At 44.2% G+C, this 19686-nt stretch overlaps 1 protein-coding gene across 1 annotated transcript in view; it reads left to right on the top strand.

Annotated features, from left to right (window-relative positions):
* LOC149301467 (Fanconi anemia group J protein homolog) overlaps positions 1–19686 on the top strand; it is a 173638-nt gene that overhangs the window by 55135 nt on the left and 98817 nt on the right. Inside the window, exons 14-16 of the mRNA XM_089484364.1 lie at positions 2387–2546; positions 2678–2799; positions 19215–19327. Of these exons, the coding sequence (XP_089340490.1) occupies positions 2387–2546; positions 2678–2799; positions 19215–19327 (395 nt within the window). The remainder of the gene's footprint in view (positions 1–2386; positions 2547–2677; positions 2800–19214; positions 19328–19686) is intronic.

Below are 19686 nucleotides of genomic sequence, written 5' to 3'. Positions count from 1 at the left end.
TGGTGGTTACTTGTTGCAGAGCATCAAAAAGTAACTCAGGGCACATCCAGATTGATGGGAACGTCCCCAATTTTGTTTCCTTTCTTTCCGATTTTATACTTAACTTGAAATGCAACTTTATTATTGATTGGTTGAGTTATTGCACTCTTATCCCACCACTTTTATCCCACCTCTTATACCACCTTTCTCCCAAAATGGGACCCAAGGTGGCTTACACTGATTTTAAAAAGGTCCAACTACAACATTCATTTGCAAAAGTTGCAAGGGAATTAAACATCGACATTATTAAAAACATGATCGAAACAGCAATCTCTTTGTTGTCCCCTTGTTACAGGCCGTAACTTATGACTGTATTACTTGCCGCTCATTGCTTTTCAGGCCCTGTGCCGAGGGACACTTTTAAGTCGTGTAAAAAGTTTGCACTTGGTGGGCTTGCACAAAGTTTACGATACAGAAGCCATTATCGCCGAGACATCCAAAGCTATTGAGAATCCAAAAGTGGCTTTGAACGTCGGCCTCCAGAGGCCAGAAAATGGAGGATGCTTGTTGCGTCGCTCTGTTGTCCATAGGCCTGGAAATGATTTTTGGCTTTTCAGGGCTTTTTTAGGGCTTATTTTGCTCCCAGGGCAGCCGAGTCAAACTGATCTAGTGCTGGTTTTCAGCGAAGAAAACGTTGTTGCTGCTGCTGGTGGTTTTAAGAGGCCAAGAAGTAAGTGCACCTGCGAGGTGAGGATAGACCTTAAACCATTAGGTAAAAGTGTTATATTCCCTCTGGATTCTTTTGCTTCTCTTTTTTGAAATCCTAAAATCCTGCATTTGGCTCTTTTGTCATCAGCGCACCATTGCTTGTTTTGGTTAGTTTGAATAACCTAATGAACTCATTGGCACCTGAATAGTGCTTCTGTGACCCCAAAGAGCTACACACTGAGAAAAACAGGCGGCTTGGAAAGAGCTGGATTCGAATTGGAGGTGTCTGCTGGATGGTTGCCTCCTTCTCTGGAAATGGCAATGCAGGTCCATCAAGTCGCTGGCCTTGTCCTCTGCTGCCATTCTTCCGCTTTCAAGGGTTGCGAACTGTCAGTCTATTAGTAAAATGGTTCATTCAGCAAGCAGTTTGAGATAAAGATCCTGCCCCTTGTTATATATAAACATAGTGTGATATATAAAAGCATCCTTTCCTTTCTCTGCCTGAGCCTGCCACCATTCAGCTTCAGTGGAGGACCACATATCCCTAAGCGGTCTTGCGTTTCAACCTGAGGTTGCTGGAGAGGTAAATGGGTTAAGAGATGAGGGAAGCAGTGGCTGTCCTGGGGATTCTGGCAGCTTCCAGAGGGAGCAGTTTCCACAGCTTTAGGCCAAGCTCTTGGGAGTTTGCGATGGGTGGAACTGGGGGGCTAGGTGGAATCAGACAGTGGTAGAAAATGAATAATACAGACGTAATGGATATTGCGGCTCAGCAGATTGAGGGAGGGGGTGCATGTGAATCCAAGACATAAAAGGTAGCTGAGAGTAAGGCAGAGGAGGCAAAGTTAAAGGAAAGAATCGTATTTATGTTGCATGAGGTTAAGATCTTCCTTTGGGCCCAGAATTGCAAAATCTGGGGTGGTTGCATGCAGTCCTACATGAGGGATCATGCACCTGTTTTCCTGCTATTTTAAAAACGCTGGATTCTAAAGGCGGTCTTATTCTACTTCTTATAGGCCCCCATACAGACTGCCAAAATAAAGCTGGATCACTTTGGAGGTATGCTGTTTAAATGACGCGTGTGTCCTAGGAGTCCGAAAGCTGCGCTCAAATCCTTAGGACTGGATTGTGGCTTTGGCGCGGCTTCCAGACTCTGAGGACGCATGCATCCTTTAAATAGCATACCTCCAAAGTGACCCGAAGCAGCTTTATTTTGGCCTGTCTGTATGGGGCCATAGATAGGTTCACAGGCCTATTGCCACAGCAATTAAAATGGAGCCATAGCACTGTTAAGTTTGTATTTTTAAAAGGGCTCATGGAGTAAATTAAAATATAAAATACTTTCGTTTCAACTATGAAATACTTTCAAACTATATTGTGGTGGATTTTTCTGGTTAATCATCATTTCCAGTTTATTTATTGTCATCATTGTCGAGTCTGTGTCCATTTTTGTTGAACTGTGCTTTAGTTTGTGCAAAATAAAATAAAAATTTCCAGTGGGTTGCTTAACTAAATGTACCAAAAGAAAGAAAAAGAAAGTGTACTACACCTATGACAGCTGTGAAATGACGGCATATTTTTTATTTCGGCATCTTATTGTAGGCATGCATACTTAATATGTATTTCTGCCTGCATGTCCTTTCATATTAGGAAAAAATTGTATTTACAGCTTTGTATCTTTATTGCTGTGTTTGGGTTTCAGATGTTGGATAAACTGAAAGATCGCTGGCTGCACACTGGGTTATGGGAAAAGCTTGAACTGATAAAGACTGTGATTGTGGAGCCCAAAGGAGGAGACAAGGCTGACTTCGACGATCTGCTCCAAACCTACTATGATGCTATCAAATGTAAAGAAGGGAAAGGTAAGGGACCCAAGTAGCAATGGTTGGGGAAGTCTGCTTTTGGAATTAATGGATGCAGTGTCTGCACAACCAATATTATAACCCATTACATCTTGGCGTTTAATCTTTGATTTTGATTTTTCCCATTTAAGATGGTGCACTCCTTATCGCTGTCTGCAGAGGCAAAGTCAGTGAAGGCTTGGACTTCTCGGATGACAACGCCCGCGCAGTTATAACCATAGGAATCCCATTCCCAAATGTGAAGGATCTTCAGGTAGGACATTGACTGGTGCTGTAAAAATCTCTGTGTGCTGCGTTTGCTCTAGAAAGCTGGGATATAAATTCTTGGCTAAACAAAGTACATGTGGAGAAAGCAGACAGGAGATCTCTCTCCTGGTTGTAGAACCCATTGAGCTCAACTACTGAAGCTGAGTGATGGGAGATTCAAGACAGATGAAAAGGCAGACCTTTTTTCACACAGTGCATAGTTAAACTATGGAGTTCACTGCCACTAAACCTCAGCATAAGTCAACAGTCGACTTAAAAGTGTGCGCGCACGCAGCCTGTATGGAAGGATACAGTCTGTACAGAATCTCATATTTTAAAATCCCCCATAAATTCTCTGAAAGCTTATGAGGAGCCACATGTAAGTGGTTGACTTGAGCATGTCACATAGGTTCTTGTCAGTTTAAATCACTTTTAAAGAATACCTTCATTTTTCTTTACTCTCTGGCTGGATTCCTGTTAATCCCAATTAAGAGTAAAACCCACTGTACCAATGGTTGAATCAGCGGTCCCCAAACTATGCCCTTTAAGAGATTTTGGATTTCAGCTCCCAGAAGCCTCAGCCATGTTGACCAATAGTCTGGGATTCAGGGAGCTGAAGTCCAGAAATCCTTAAAGAACACTGTTTAGGGACCACAGGGTTAAATGGCGAGTCAATACATAGGTGAATCCACTGATTCAGTTGGTCTACTTTGGATTAAGAACAAGATTTAGGCCTTTGTGTGTGTGTGTGTGTGTGTGTGTGTGTGTGTGTGTGTATATATATAAGGAATTATTATACATATACATATATATATATATATATATATATATACGGAATTATTATACAAGGGGAAATGTCTCTGGTGTTAGTATCTTAGGCATGTTTGGATAGTTTTGACCACATTCTTCCCCCTCCCCAAACATAGAGAATTCCTCCATTACAGAGCTTGAAGGTTGTGCCATTAGGCAATGTTCCCATCCTTAAATCGTTCATCCATAATGGAAGAAAGAGAGGGTCTTTTTAAAAAAAGCCAGGTCTCACCATTAGCTTGTGCATTCTGGAAATCCGTCTCTGCAACCTCCAGAAGTTGGCTGCTGCAGCCGAAATAAAGAGAAGGCTGTGAAGGCTCCAGCACAAAGCTCTGGTCCCCTCTCAGCGGGTCAGGCTTTGGCTCCAAAGGCGCAGGAAAATGCTGCTCCGAGCCAAAAAAATGACTTCTTTGGCTGTGACCAGATTTCCTCTGCCCGCCTCTGGGACTTCAATATTGAGGTAGGAAAATGTGATTTTTGGAGCCAAGCGTGGCTCGGTGAGCTGGGCTTGTGATTTACCGTCCGCACCGCAGGGACCTGGAAATGAGGAAACGCTCTGTGCAATGTTGATAATGGGCAGCTCTGAAGTGCAAACCTTAAGCTCATGTTCCCAAAGAGGATTTTCCTCACTTCCACCTTTCCCAGACGCCTCTTAAGAGACTGTAATCCAGTAAGAGGCACTTGCGAGAAGGGGAGCCCACATTGGACTCTTGTTTGTACAGTGCTTTGGAAAGTTACATTTTATCTACAGCTCCCGGTGTGGCTAGTGACCATGCTGGCTGCGGGCTTGTGGCGGTTGTAGTCCAAAAATATTATCCCCAAGCTTTGATAGAACTATATAATCGAGTGCTATTTGACTCTAAATTAGGGCTTGCTTTTTATTCACAAAAATGCAACTTTGCTCTTCAAAAATGAATGAATGAATGAGAGGGCTTCAAGCGAGCGCTCTGGCTCAAATACTCAGTGCCCAGCAACCTCATTTGTGAACCATGATGGAGTACATCAGTTCAGATACCTGTTTCACTGCTTCTGGATTTTGTTAATGATGCGTGAGGTTTTGGGAGTTCATGACTTCATCTTCTTCACTGCTCTGATGAGGAATCAATCCAAACGGGTGGCTACTTTCCCCCCCTCTTCTAACCAAGAGCAACTTTCTTCTGTCTGTCAAGGAATATGAAGGCAGGGCCAGCAACTTGTTGGTCTCTTCAAAGAGGAGAGGTATCCTGATTTCCTAACTACTCTGACTGCCGGTGGTACCACAGGGTCACTCAGTGAGTTGCTTACAGCATTTGGGGTGTATGTGGCTTTTCTCCTAGCATTTTGGGGCTTAGGGTCAGGTTCGTAGAATCATAGAGTTGGAAGAGACCTCAAGGGCCATCTAGACCAACACCTTGCCATGCAGGAATACACAATCATAGTACCCTCGAAAGACGCCCATCGAGCCTCTGTTTAAACATCGCCAAAGGAGGAGATTCCATTACTCTCCAAGGCAGTGTCTTCCACTGTTGAACAGCCCTTACTGTCAGGACATTCTTCCTAATGTTGAGGGGGAATCTCTTTTCCTGTAGCTTGCATCCATTGCTCCGGGTCCTAGTCTCTGGAGCAGCAGACATTGACGTTATTTCAAATAATAACCAAAGAAAGCATTGGATGTCTTATTTAAACCCAGCGTGCTAAAGTAGATAATATTATTTTGAGTGCTGGAAAAATTGTTGGCAACAGTAGTTCTTTTCCACTACAAAACCCGCATCACCGCAACCGTGCCTACCACCATTTCCCCAACACATGCTGCGAGAGGGAACACAACCCTCAAGAGGACCCAAAAATAAAATGAAGGTCTCCCACCCACTATTTAAAGTCACCACATTATTATCACTGCCACTATAATTCCTTTGGATGCTACTGTTGCCAAATGGGACCTTTAATGCTCTCTAATAAAGTGCTATGGGAAGCTGCACCTTTCCTAGTGTTGTTGGACTCCAGCTCCCTTGAACCTCAATCCCTTGGACAGGGATTATGGGCAGTAGAGTCCGACGATATCCGGAGATCCCCAGGTTTTCTTTCCTCTACTCCAGTGGTAGAACTGCTATTTGCCAATGCTGCAAAAATGCTGATTTCTCAAAATGAATCCTGCGCAGCAGTGTCACCCCGTAATACTATAACTCCTAGTTACGGTGGAGGAATATTAAAAGGAAATTGCCAGTTTAAGGGTGCTGGAGGCTACCCGCAGTTTTACACAGCCTTGTAAAAGGCCTTTGCCAGATGGCATGTAATGCGGTAACGCCGAAGTTCAAACTCAGGGCTCCGGGGGTTGGCGTATCACCTCTACCGGCGTGACATTTTATCTCCATACTGTGGCACCGATTTAAAGAACGCTTTTGCCCTGAATCTGCCCATCAGCGAAACCATTTCGATAAAATGCAAGGACGGAGACAAACTTTCCCTTTTTACCCTCACTAGTTTACTTTTCTGTTCCAAATGTAAAGAAGAAGATGATGAAGAAGAAAGAATCCAAAGTGATTTCCTTGTGTTTAGCTTGTCCTTAGCAAGTAGTGCTGACCTTTAAGTTTTTACTTGACTGTCAAAGTATGTTGAAGGCTTTAAAAGTGAAGCTATCACCTTGGGGATTTGTAAGGATGACTGACACTTACCACTTCACCTTAGACGCAGCGGCACTGAGCGCAGGCAGCCGCGTCGTACCTCAAGGGAAGCTGTTTGATTTTTTCTTCACTTCCGCTTGGCTGGAAATGGATTGGATTTTTCTCTTCAGAGGAGAGTTTTGGTTGCATTAGATTTTAATCAAGTCACTTGTTCGCAGTCCCTCAAAGCCTCCGCAACGTTGATGAGTAGATGGGGCCCGGGGTGAATGTGCGACAGGGTTTGTCAAAGCCGGAGAACTTCAAGAACTCAGGAGAGGCCACATGCTGTAGCCTGACAACTCTAGAAAGTGTTTTTCCTGGTTGTGGCGGTTATATAAGACTTCTTTCTTTTTCCTTGCCCATGGGGATTAAGGGTGCAAAGGGAAGAAGAGCTGAACTTTGAGATGTTCTGTGGGTCACACACAGAGAGGGATAGTAGGATAGTGATGGTGGGGTAGTGGGATAAGGTGGGATAGTGGTCATTGCAGGAGCAAGAACCTCATAGAATTGTAGTGTTGGAAGAGACCACAAGGTCCTCATCTTATTTGCAAAAGCCCTTTGTGAGCAGTCAGTTGAGATCTGGCAAGGATCTCAAGGGTCCTCTGCCAAGGAGGACCCATTCTTCCCATGGCCACCTGTTGAATGTATATATATCAGGATTTATTATACAAGGGGCAATGCCCTTGTATTATACAAGGACTGGAAGGAGAGAAAATGGGCAGCCTCAATTGCTGGTTCAACTGGAGTGTGTTCAGAGGAGACCTTTCGCCAAAATGGTGAAAGGTCTTGAAACCCAAAGCCCTATGAGGAGTGACTTAGGGAGCTGGGTATGTTTAGCCCGGAGAAGAGAAGATTAAGAGGTGATACAATATTTGAAGGGGTGTCACATTGAGGATGGAGCAAACTTGTTTTCTGCTGCTCCAGAGACAAAGGCCTGTTACAGACTGCCAAAATAAAGCTGCTTCAGGTCTCTTTGGAGGGATGCTGTTTAAATGGTGCATGCATCCTAAGAATCCAGAAGCTGCACCAAAGCTGCACTGCAGTGCTTAGGAATGGAGTGTGGCTTTGGCACGACCTCCGGACTCTTAGGACCCATGCGTCATTTAAATAGCATACCTCCAAAGACACCCGAAGCAGCTTTATTTTGGCAGTCTGTAACAGGCCAAAGACACAGAGCAGTGGATTCAAGGTACAGGTAAAACGATTCCACCTAAACATTCGACCGTGAAAGATGCGGCCTCAGAGTATGTAGATTCTCTTTCTTTGGAACCTGGACGCCATCTGTCGGGAGTATTTTGACTGTGGCAAAAGGGTGTTGGACTGGATGACCCTTGGACTATCTTCCAACTCTATGTCTCTATGATTCTGAGTCTTTATTTGGCTTTGTTTCAGTTATTTGCGTCAGAGGTCAGAGGAAAAGGGAGTTTTACTTATAAATATGGGAGATGCTAGTCAAGAGCATGTCTGAAGTATGTTTTAAATGCAACAGAGAGTTCAGGAGTGGCCGCGGCATCATGTATGCCATCTAGCACCTGTTCACACTGCACAGTTATAGTGCTATGATTCTCCTTGAAATGCCATGTCCGGTGGAATTCTGAAATCTGGAGTTTAGAGAGGAATATTTAAAATCCTCAGCCAGAGAACTTTACCGTCTTCCCAAACTACAAACTCGGATTCCACAGGATGCAGCTATGGCGGTTAAAGTGGAATCGTACTGCTGGATGAATGGGCCACTGGTTGCTTCCTGACTATCCATAGGGAAGGGTTACATATGTAGGTAACGTTGCTTTGACTTAGCCAAGGCTTGCCAAACATCTCCAAAGTTGGCCTAAAGAAAGACAATATAGAGTGGGCCCTTGGTATCCACTGGGGTTGGGTTCCAGGACATCACCCCTTCATGGATACCAAAATCCATGGATGCTTAAATCCCATTACATTCAGTGGCATATCAAAAGGGTGTCCCTTGTATAAAATGGCAAAATCAAGGTATGTTTTTTGGGGTAATTATTACATTTCTTTGCATATTTTTAAGCCGTGGATGTTTGAATCCGTGGATACAGAATCTGTGGATACAGGAGGCCCAACAGTAGATAAAGGCATGTGCGAAAGGGTCGCTTATAACCTCAGTTTAGCTTCCATTGGTAAATCTCAGCCTGTTTTCTGTCTGTCCCACAGCTTGCTCTTGCAAGAACTCGCAAGACAGCAGGTCTCCCTTTCACATTATTGCCCCAGAAGACTAATAGAGGCGTGTGTGTTTAGATCAAGCTTTTAGTGAGCCTGGATCTTTGAAGTGTGCTCTTGCGGCCGCCCAAGTCTTTATGCGTTCGCTATTGAGCCTTAATTCTTGCAGATGTTATCCCTCCATTGGAAGGTGGTGGGAGATGTTAAAAGCGGTGGTGTTTAATACCGCTCCCACTTTAAAAGATTCCCCCCTCCTCTCTTTTTGTATTTATAGAAAGGAACAGAGTTTTTGATGTCTCACTTTCTCACACTGGCTGACTTTTATGGCTGCTTGGCTGTCACTGGGAGGAGAAAGGAGGTGGCGAGTCGCATTGTGAAAGAGTGTAATTATTGCTATTTCAGGTGGAAGCAAAGCTCTTCTGGCATGTGAAATCTGAAACATTTATTTCTCATGTCGTTTCCGTATGGCGGTGGGGCGCTTTGCCCTTTCCTCCCCTTTCCTACCATTGTCAGATGCCATCCGTTACAATGTGAAAATGCTCCGGCCGGGTACTAAAACACTCAATGGCAATGGGAAAAGGTGTCTACCTCCCCTTCGTTCCCATGGAGGAGCCTTCAATGACTATCTTTGGGACCAGTGTCAAAGGGAAACATTGGCCTGTTACAGACTGCCCAAATAAAGCTGCTTCGGGTCTCTTTGGAGGTATGCTGTTTAAAGGATGCATGCATCCTAAGAATCCGGAAGCTGCACCAAAGCTGCACACCAGTGCTTAGGAATGGAGTGTGGTTTTGGTGCGACCTCCGGACTCTTAGGACCCAGGCATCATTTAAATAGCATACCTCCAAAGAGACCCAAAGCAGCTTTATTTTGGCAGTCTGTAACAGGCCATAGTTCTTCCATCCTTCCTCCCTCCTCAATGGCTGAGGACCTTGTCGCAATGGTTTCTGCAGTTTGGGCTGCATCAAACATTGGTCCTCCAGGTGGACTTCGACTCCCAGAATCCCCAGCCAGCTTGGCCAACAGTCGGGGTGAGGTCCAAAACATCTGGAGAACTAAAGTTTGGGAATCACTAATTTTTTGTGGGTTTTTCAGGCTATGTGGCCATGTTCTAGAAGAGTTTATTCCTAACGTTTCACCAGCATCTGTGGCTGGCGTCTTCAGAGCATGCTGGCATGGAAGTCACACACTATATATACCCCACTCTCTTCCATGCCAGCATTCTCTGAAGATGCCAGCCACAGATGCTGGCGAAACGTCAGGAAGAAACTCTTCTAGAACATGGCCACAGAGCCCAAAAAACCCACAAAAACTATGGATGCCGGCCACGAAAGCCTTCGACTTCACTTTGGGAATCACCGATCTGCACAGTTATCTGCTAGGGAGATCCAGGACTTCTCCAAATGGAGGGTTTCTTTATGTTAGTAGTTAGAAGGCATCTTGTATTCTTCCATCTTTTTTCTCCTTGATGCATTTTCTTTTAGGTTCTCTTTCTCTCTAAAAAAAATTGTTAAACTGTGCCAGACTTTTTCCCCCCCAAGAAAAGAAATAAATACATCCTCTCCACTCGCACGCCCACCTCCCCATTTAGGTTATACAAAAGCCGAAAGCGGTAATTTGTCAGTAAAATTTATCCTTTGATAGTTTGCCCTGATAATTGTGTTTACAGTACGCCGATACCAAACGGAAAAAAAAGTCTCTCGGGCGCATTCTTCCTTCCCCGGCGCGCTTTGGCTCGAAACTGTTTTGGGTCGAAAGGTTTCAGCTTTGGCGAAAGATAAAAACCTTTTTGCCTGAGTGTCTGGCAGACAATGTGTTTATTTTTGCTCTTGCAAAGTTGTCCTTAATGGTTGGAATCTGTACGATTTAACAGGTTTAGCCTTTATATTTATTTAATGACCTGAACTCCTGCTCCTCCAGGGCTTTATCGCTCGGGGATAAAAACGGTGCCATGCCGATCTTACGTTTTGTTTATGTGAGGCTATTGTAATCTCTTTAGCGTTTCCAGTGTCATGTGCTCTGAGAATCGCACCACTTTTATGGGGGAAATAGCATGTGGGGCTAACCTGATATTTCCTAAGCTGTTGCTACTCTTGGGCATAGCCAAGGCTAGTCTTACTATTAGGCAGAAGAAGACACCTGCCTTTGGCAGAAGATGCTAAGGGACGTCAGCAGATGCATCGTTGTTCTTCTAGAGACTTCCATCCCAGCCATTCCTGTCTCTTGTAAGTAAAACAGCTGAATTTCATGACTTGCAGGGTTGACAATCAGAACAGTCACAAACTACTTTATATGCAGTGGGATCTTGCAGCACCTTTGAGACTAACTGTGTAGAAGAAGTCATATCCAGGAGTCGCCGTGTTGACCATCTAACAAAGTACAGCCTCCTCCAAAATACACAAGAAAGTGATGCCTTTATTGGGCCAACCAAAATGCACATTATACACGTCGCAAGAGGGGCCCACCTGCTTTAATAACCTTCCATAACATCTGAACTCAGGACAGCTATGACATCTTGGCCACGTGCAAAGCTATAACTAACATCGCCAAAGATGCCAGCCCCAGACGCTGATGAAACGTCAGGAATAAACTCTTCTAGAACATGGCCACGTAGTCCGAAAAACTCACAAAAAACTATTGTCAATCATTTTTAATACCTTTGCCTGATGAAGAAGCCAATGGAGCTTCAAAAGCTTGCAACACGTACAGCGTGAAATGAAATGTATTATTATGGTCGATGACCAGCATACGTACAATGTGCATTTGGGTTGCCCCAGTAAAAGTATCACTGTCTTATGGAGAAGAAGTTGTAGCATACGCGTTCATAGACATGGTCTGCTTCCTCAAACGCAACTAGTTCATGCTCTCCCTAAACATCAAATGAAAGTGTTGGTTGCAGCAATGCTAGCCACGAGTTTTTCTATCAAATTAATACGTTGTTCACGTTCATAAATAAGCTGATGGCACTTTTCTGTCTTTATGAAGGACCCACACCCAACAATACAGGATTTTTGGATGTTTTCATTCAGTCTATGTGAAAGGAAAGGCATTCCAATCCACAAATAGGGGACAACCTATTTCAGGTGCTAAGCAGCTTGACCTGGGGTGGGATATTTGGTTCTCTACCTCAGACAGCAAAATAGCTGGGGCTGGCCATAGGAGAAGCAGTATCTGACCAAACCTGAAAATGTGGATGTCGTCTGAACATTACTGAGAACCAGAACGCTGTCCCACCAAGCCTTCCTCAGTCAAGAAAAAGCCAAAACAGACTTGGCGGATTGGCAGACTGTGAGAGATGAAGTTATTTAGATATTCAGACCTCCCCATCCCCAGATTTAGAAGGCCGCACTGGTCTTATCTTCAGTCTTGCAAGCTCTGCATTGCCCAAGACCACCCATTGAGCTGCCTTGGCCATTTCTTCTGCTTTTCTAATGCTGCCGCTGCTGCTGTTCACAATTTCTCCAGCCCTTTTTAATATGAAAAAGGGGGGAAGATGCCCTACAAATGTGGATCTTCATTTTCACGCACAAAGACCCTATGCAGTAGGTTAGGGCCAAGAGATAGCAGCTTCTCTAGGGCCACCCAGTGAGCGAAGCAGCTGAGTTACTATGGAAGATGTTAAGTCGTAACCACTACCAGCCTTTCTGTTTGTTATGGCTGCTTATTAGAAAACATATGTAGTAATAAATGTGTTTGCCTTTTGCAGGTTGCACAAACCATATTGGATGTGCCACTATCAGGGCCGGTTCCAGGTACTTGGGGCGGCCTCTGTTTATGTCAGCAAGGCCCTTGAAAAGGCATAGCATTGTACAATGAACCCTCTGTATCCACCAATTCTTTATCCCCTGATTCAGCCATTCACGTCTTTAAAACATTCCAGACTTTTCCAAAAAGCCAACCTCGATTTTGCTATTTTATAGAAGAGGCGCCATTTCGCTACGCCAATGTATATAATGGGACTTGAGCATCAGTGGATTTTGGTACCCACAGGGAATCCCGGAACCAAACCCCGGCGGATACCAAGGGTCCATTGTAGATTACCCACAATGTGCCCAACCTGACGCATGCTTCAGCACGGTAGGGAATTAAAATTGCCACGGTCAAAGCCACTCAGCACAGACATGTGTTTAAAAGAGGGCCCAGAGCAAGAATTCAGGGTGCAGCCTGCTAGGTTGCTGGTTGTAATGCTACTCGCTGGTGCCTGATGTGGCAGCTGGTATCATATTTCCCTCTGGAGACATCAGGGTGCAATGTGGTCTTTTGATAACCTGAAGAGCTCAGCTTTTTCTGTCTCCACATCTTCATGTCATGGGTATTAAATGCTTTTGAGTCGATCTTGACTCATGGCGACCCTATGAATGACATGTCTCCAAGCCCCCCTATCCTCTACCTTTCTGCTCAGGTCCTGTAGCCTCTGGCCCATTGTCTATCTCATTGACTCTATCCATCTGGCATGTGGTCTTCCTCTCTTTCTACTGCCTTCCGCCTCTCCCAGCATCAATGTCTTTTTGAATGGATTGTGCCTTTTCATGATGTGGCCGAAGTATCACAGCCTCAGTTCAGTCATCTGGGCTTCCAGGAAGAGTTTTGGCGTAATCCATTCTAGGACCCATTAGTTTGTCTTTTTAGCTGCCCATGGTACCCCCTACACTCTTCTCCAGCACCACATCTCCAATGAATTTTCTTCCTATCTGCCTTCTTCCCTATCCAGGTCTTACCGCCATACATAGTAACAGGGAATCCAGTGGCTTGAACGATCCTAACTTTGGTGTTCAGCTGTCTGTCTTTATACTCTCATTATTTCCAAGCTGCCCTTCCCATGCCTAGTCTTCTTCTGCTTTCTTGACTGCAGCCTCCGTTCTGATCAACGTTCCAAGGTACGGGGAACATGCCCTGTTCAATGGCAAGAGTATCATCTGTCCTGGAAGCACTGATTCCCTTCTACTCTCTCCTCCATCCAGCCTTTAGTGTGAATATAAACAGTTATGACTACTAGGATTTTGTAAGTTCTTTGGCATTGTTTCCCTTCATCCTTTAGATCCTTTTTTACATGCTCCTAAATTTTACCCTTGACTTATCCATGGGTCATATCAAAATCCATAAACCTGCCCTCAATTTATGCATGAGGCTGACTTATACAGTCGTCCCTTCCCTTACACGGGGTATCCATTCTGGACCCCCCCCCCCCCCACATAAGGGGAAAAACGCGGATGCTCAAGCCCCATTCAAATGAATGGGACTTGTACCCACAGCAGCGCAGCAGTGGTATGCACCATTGTTTTCTTCCAGCGCGTGGCTCCTTTCCTTCCAGCGCGGCTTCCAGCATATGCTGGAAGCCCCATAAAACACACCCACATATGATGCCGGCGCACTGTAGTCAAGTACAATCATAGAGTTGGAAGAGACCACAAGGATCATCCAGTCCAACCCCCCGCCATGCAGGAAATCACAGTATTTCAATGTCCTTGTTATCTCTTTATGTAAATCCTCTCTGATCATTCCTTTTTGTTTTCTTCATGCCTAATTGTTCTCCCACTCGGAGACTGCACTGCCCATCATCCCCGTTCCCTCTCACCCGAAGCCTAACTTTGTTTCCAGGCTGTCCTTTTGCCTTGAAAACCCAATTGGGGTGGAAGCGCAGGCAGGCAAAACAGTGCCGCAATGGAGGGAGAGGAGGTGGAAAACCGGGTTGGGGGGCAGCGGTGGCACATTCCTGGGTTAACTTTCAGTTTCAGGGGAGGTCTGTCTAATTAAGCATTAAAGGAAACAGTGGTTAACAGGTATAATGCTGTGAGACTCCGGCTAATGCGAATGCGACCGTGACCTCCCAGATAGATCAAAGCCTAATCTTTCTGACAGCAACAAGATGACATGGATTGCCACGGGCCTTCTGCCGTTCCTCTGCCAGAGCTCTTTTGTCTATAAAGCATGCCTGATAGCGAGGGGTATGTTTTTAAGGATGAACAGGTAGAAGGAAAGGGCTGTCTTTTGACATTTTAACTAATCCCTTCTAGCCTGTGGTTTAGTGCGCATTTAGGGATATTTGCTAGCAGGGGAGGCTGGCTTTTTCCACATATGCGCCATGTCATGTCGAATTGGGCGTCGCGGCGATGCCCGATAATGCAAACGTATACACTGAAATGGATTCCGATTGCATTAAAGTGACGTGCGCTGACCTTTTACCTGTTACGTGATTTGCAAGGCATGCTTAACCCTTGAGAAGGCACGGCGAGGTGCGCGTATGTGTGTGTAAGTGTGAGAGAGGGGATTTATGTTCTAACATTGTTATTTTTAAATAGCGATGCCTCGTTCTTCTCTCCACATCCTTTGAAAAGAGCCGTAGAACTTGTATTGCTTGTAGCCCCGGGGATAACACCATCTCCCTAAGAAGGACCTCCCCACTTACAGAACAGGCAAAAATAAAAGTACTGTATTGTATTGTATTGTATTATTATGATTATTAGTATATTTTGCTGCTTTGTTATTTGCCATCAAGTCAAATTTGACTTGTGGTGAACCTATGATTGAGAGGCCTCCAAGAGTCCAGGCCATCCATTGCTCTGCTCTGTTCTTACAAATACACTGCGGCTTTCTTGATAGAGCTGCAATGCAGTCTCCTTCTTTTCCACATTACCAAGCATGACCGTCTTTTCTAATGAGGCATGCCATCATCTTATTATATTATATTAATTATTGTGAGCATTCCTTAGTTATGTTTGCATGGACCTTGCTCCATGGAACCTTCGACTAGTTTCCGACTTACAGCGACCCTAAAGCAAAGCTATCCTTGGGGTTTTCTTGGGCCAGGTCTGTTCAGACTGGGTTTGCCATGGCCATCCTCTGAGGCTGAAAGTGTGCAAAACACATACACATAGAATGATACTAGGAATTGAACCTACAACCTTCTGCCTGTGAACCAGGTGTCTTAGCATTGAGTTATGGCCCTTCTCCAAAGCAACCAATGAAACAAAAGTCTTGAGAGCAACCATTGGAGCCTTAAACTGACATTTCATAGTACTCTGCCCAGAGTACTGCATATGTTTCTAGGGTATGTACCAGCGCATGCTGTTGTAACCATTGTCAACTTTGCATCCCAGGTCTCCTCTTGCCTCAAGGCTCCTTGTCCCAAAATGTCTACGCATCCCTGTCCTTAAGCCTTTCCCTGGGTGGGTTTTTTATTCCAGCCAAGCTGACAGCTTTCCATTCCTTCACAGAAACTAGTCCGCAAGCTGTTTTGTTCCGAGCCAATTGGTGTCAAAGCTTTTGCTGTCTCAGACCCGGTGCGTTATTGATTTCCATTCATGTATAAGGTTCTATCCATCAAGGTGCACCGTTTTTGCAAAACTGCAATATCGATAATGGGAACAAAATGCCTGACATTTATAGCGGAGGTGGACCTGGAAAAAATTTTTGCAGGCAACTCTGGGCCTTCTTCTCTGCTTTCCGAACATCGCGGGGGGGATCTTTTTGGCCTCCGATCGATAAATCCTGAGTGACAGTAACAAATATTGGATCTGCGAAATCAAACCGAATTTATTTCCTGGCCGCAAAGTTTGACTCTGTAAATTTGACAGGCTGTTTTTAAAGGGCATCAAGCACATGAAATCACATATTTAAAAAAAGGCAAAGACTGCTTACCCAAACTCGAGTTGAAAGTTACCTGTCAGAAGTGGTTAGAAGTCGGCTGTTTTCTCTCCTGAAGCGTGTCCTTTCAGTTGTCAGTTTTAAAAGGTTAATACCGAACAAAAGAGCAGTGAAATTAACCCGCCTTTGTGGTAGCTTTATGCCTTTCCTTTTAAAACAACAGGTTTGACGAACAGAACAGCAGGCCTCTGCTATCTTTTTCTCTTACCCCTGTCTGTCTTGATCTCCAATCGTTTCCCTGGCCTATGGAGCAGGACAGCAAGGATTTCTCTTATTCTTTCTTTATTTAAAGCATTTTTATCCCACTTTCCAGTCAAAAAAGCACCCCCCGAAGCAGCTGATATATACTCAACAGAAGACAGCTCCTGCCTAGACTTCTTAGAGTCTAAGAAGACATAACATAAGAGGAGAAAGGATGGGGAGGGAAGAGGAAAAAGGAGGTTGTTGAACCCACTTCCTCTCCCTCTGTTGCAAGAACTGGTGACACTTGAGGAAAGAACATGATGGCAGTTGTTGTTGATATCATAATATTAAACCTGGCTTGTTTCCAGGATGCTTTTTTAATATGATCAGCTCTATGCAATATGGGGCCAAGGGAACTGCATCCTCTTCATCCATAGGTTGTCCCTATGTTACTTGTGGACTTTGGAGACATTCCCATAGTGAATAGACTTTTTAAACTGTTTGTATTGTTTCAGAGCCAGAGTGGCATTAGTGGTTTGAGCGTTGGACTATGACTATGGAGACTTTGAATCCCAGCTTGGCCAAGGATACCCGCTGGGTGACCCTGGGCAAATCACACTCTCTCCGCCTCGGAGGATAGCAGAGGCAAAACCCTTCCGAAGAAACGTGCAGAGAAAATCCCAGGATAGGTTCACCTTAAGAGTCACCATCAGTTGGAAATGGCACACAAGGACACCAATACTGCCACTACTGACTTTGCCACAGCTTGGTACAAAGTGATGTATTCCCTTTAAATTTGCTTCATTGCCCATGTAGCACTTCCATTTCAAAGTGCGGTGCCCAAGTACAGAGGCAGTTTGCGAGTGATATGGGGATGCCAATCCTGGATAGTTGCCCACTCCTGTTCGAAATATTTATTTGCTAATAATAATAATAATATAATAAATAATTTATTTATATTTTCCTACCTCTCCCTACGGATCAAGGCAGGGTTTCAACCTAATAAAATACATACAAATACAGTCAGTAAAAATACAGTAAGTATAATGCAATACATTACATTAACAATAATAACTTCAATACACTTGTTCACTTATGGTGAGTAGGACTTAATTCCAGGTAACCCAACAGAAGACCTTTTGTATTTTGGAGGATATTTCCTTCCTCCAACCCTTTAGTAATCTATACTCTCCCTTTCCCCGGTGACTTAAGAGAACGGTGTATGAGAGCAGTCAGATTAGAGATAGAAAGATTGACAGACAAGAGCTTTTTGGGTTTATTTTTTGCATGCGTTATTTTTGCGGGTGTCAAGGACATGGCTCCCAACATAAGCTCTGCAACCAGTGTTAGCAGCTGATCTGTGTAGTAAACAGTAGCCCTAGCCTGCCAGGAATGCGCCGCGCCTCTCGCTGACCCCAGCACAGCCGCGCGCAGCTTGCAAGAGAACAAAACACAGGTGGGTTCCTTCAGTGTTTAATGCTCAGCTCAACAAACGTGGCTTATCAGCTGGAACACTTTATCTGCTGGCGGTGAGGAGTAAAACGGGGGACTCACGGTGTGTGGCGAGATGGGAATCCATCCGGCTTTTGAGCTATTATGTCCAGAGGAGGCGCTGAGCAAAACACTTATCTGCTTTTGGCCAGGAGGGCGAGAAGGCCTCTTAAGTGCGATCGCTGTATACTTGAGTGTTAAGGCATTGTTCAGTGAACTTTTAGCTGTCAGGAAGAGAGGAGGGAGAAGAAACACATCCGCCTGCATGCAGGTTAAAGAGAGAAAAAGACATGCACTTTGTCAACTTGTGGCTTGAGGACCACAAGAAGCGTTCTTGGATCTTCTCCTGACCATTTTGTTTCCATAAAGTTTAGGTGCGTTTAAATTCCTTTTTTGCAAACAGAGACCCAGGGCCTTTCCAATCTCCAAAACAATATTTTGGCTCGTGTGTGCTTTAGCAAAGAAAGTGGAAACGTCATGTTTGAAGCATCTTTTTGCAGTCAACCTGATTTTTAAACCATGTTTAAACCAAATTAATAAGGTCTCTTAAAGTCTGTCAGTTAATCTAATATTTAAACTATGAATTACTTTAAATGCAACATAATTTGGGGGGGCACAGCTTCTTCGCATGGCTGGGCCTCACTTCTATTCACGAATAATATGTGTATCCCTTGAGCTGATGTATTGTTTGCTAGGATGTATTTTATTCTTCACCACTTTGTAATTATCTATCTATCTATCTATCTATCTATCTATCTATCTATCTATCTATCTATCTCTGCAAGCTTTCAAGATCTTCAGATCTCTTCAACAGGAAAGTTGTTGCAAAAAGCAGGCTGGGAAAGCGAAAGAGCATGGAAGGTGTGATCTCGATCATAGAGTCTGCTTGTCATTTGAAATGTAATGAAGAGATGGCTCAAAGTATTCTCGTTGGGTGATATGATGATATTAGGTTTCACTCGGAATACTTTCATGGCTTACGGAAGAAGCAATAAAGCTTGGCTCTCCATTTTAAAAAAATCAACCTATCCATCAACCACTTTATTTATATCCCTCCTTTGCCCAAAAAGCTGGACTCAAGGTGGGTTAAAGTGGGGAAAGATGGTGAGAGATGATTATTATTATTATTATTATTATTATTATTATTATTATTGGAATGAAAGGCCTTTTAGAGCCATTACTCCAGTCACAGCCATCTTAGGCTGGTGAGTTTGAAAGACCCAAATTGCATTAAGGAAATACATTCTTGGGTAGCGATAGCCAGATCCTTTCTAAATGAATCTATGGCTGCATCTGCACTTCAGGAATAATCCTGTTTCACGCCTCTTTAGCTGTTGTGGCTCAATTCTGGGAATTGTAGTTGTGCGAGACATTTAGCCTTCTCTGTCAGAGAGCTCTGGCGCCACAACAAACTACAGTTACTGTTGTCATGGTGGTCAGGACTTTTGTTAAGCTGTTTTTATTTAATTCCTCCAGGTTGAGCTGAAGAGGAAATACAATGACCAGCACTCAAAAGCAAGAGGACTTTTGCCAGGGAGCCAGTGGTACGAAATCCAGGCTTACAGGGCTCTCAACCAAGCCCTGGGCAGGTATGTTGAACCCGCTTAGACCTCATTATTATCATTATTGTTTTTAAGCTGGCATCACCAGTATACATGACAATTCAAGTTACACACAAGTTACATAATTCATCAGGTTACATACATTGCAAACTACCTTCCAAACTATGGAAGAAAAGGACTTGGTTGATCAAGGTGAGCTGGGTTTGCATTAAGTGAGAACAGAATATCTAGCTCTTTATCTCTTCAAGCTGATGACATAAAATAAATGCATGTTTAAAGCATTGTCCCTAAAACCTAAACACGCTTTCTTAAAGCCAGAGAGCCTTTCGGAGTGGTGTCAAACAGTATTGTTCACCAAACTGTACAAAGGTGAGTTTTTCACCCAG

The sequence above is a fragment of the Sceloporus occidentalis genome, unplaced genomic scaffold (assembly GCF_023333645.1).
Source record: "Sceloporus occidentalis isolate IW3139 unplaced genomic scaffold, rSceOcc1.0.p SCAF_21, whole genome shotgun sequence".
In the NCBI taxonomy this organism is placed as follows: Eukaryota; Metazoa; Chordata; class Lepidosauria; order Squamata; family Phrynosomatidae; genus Sceloporus; species Sceloporus occidentalis.
The sequence above is the reverse complement of the archived record's forward strand: the minus strand, read 5'-3'. Positions and strand labels throughout refer to the sequence as shown.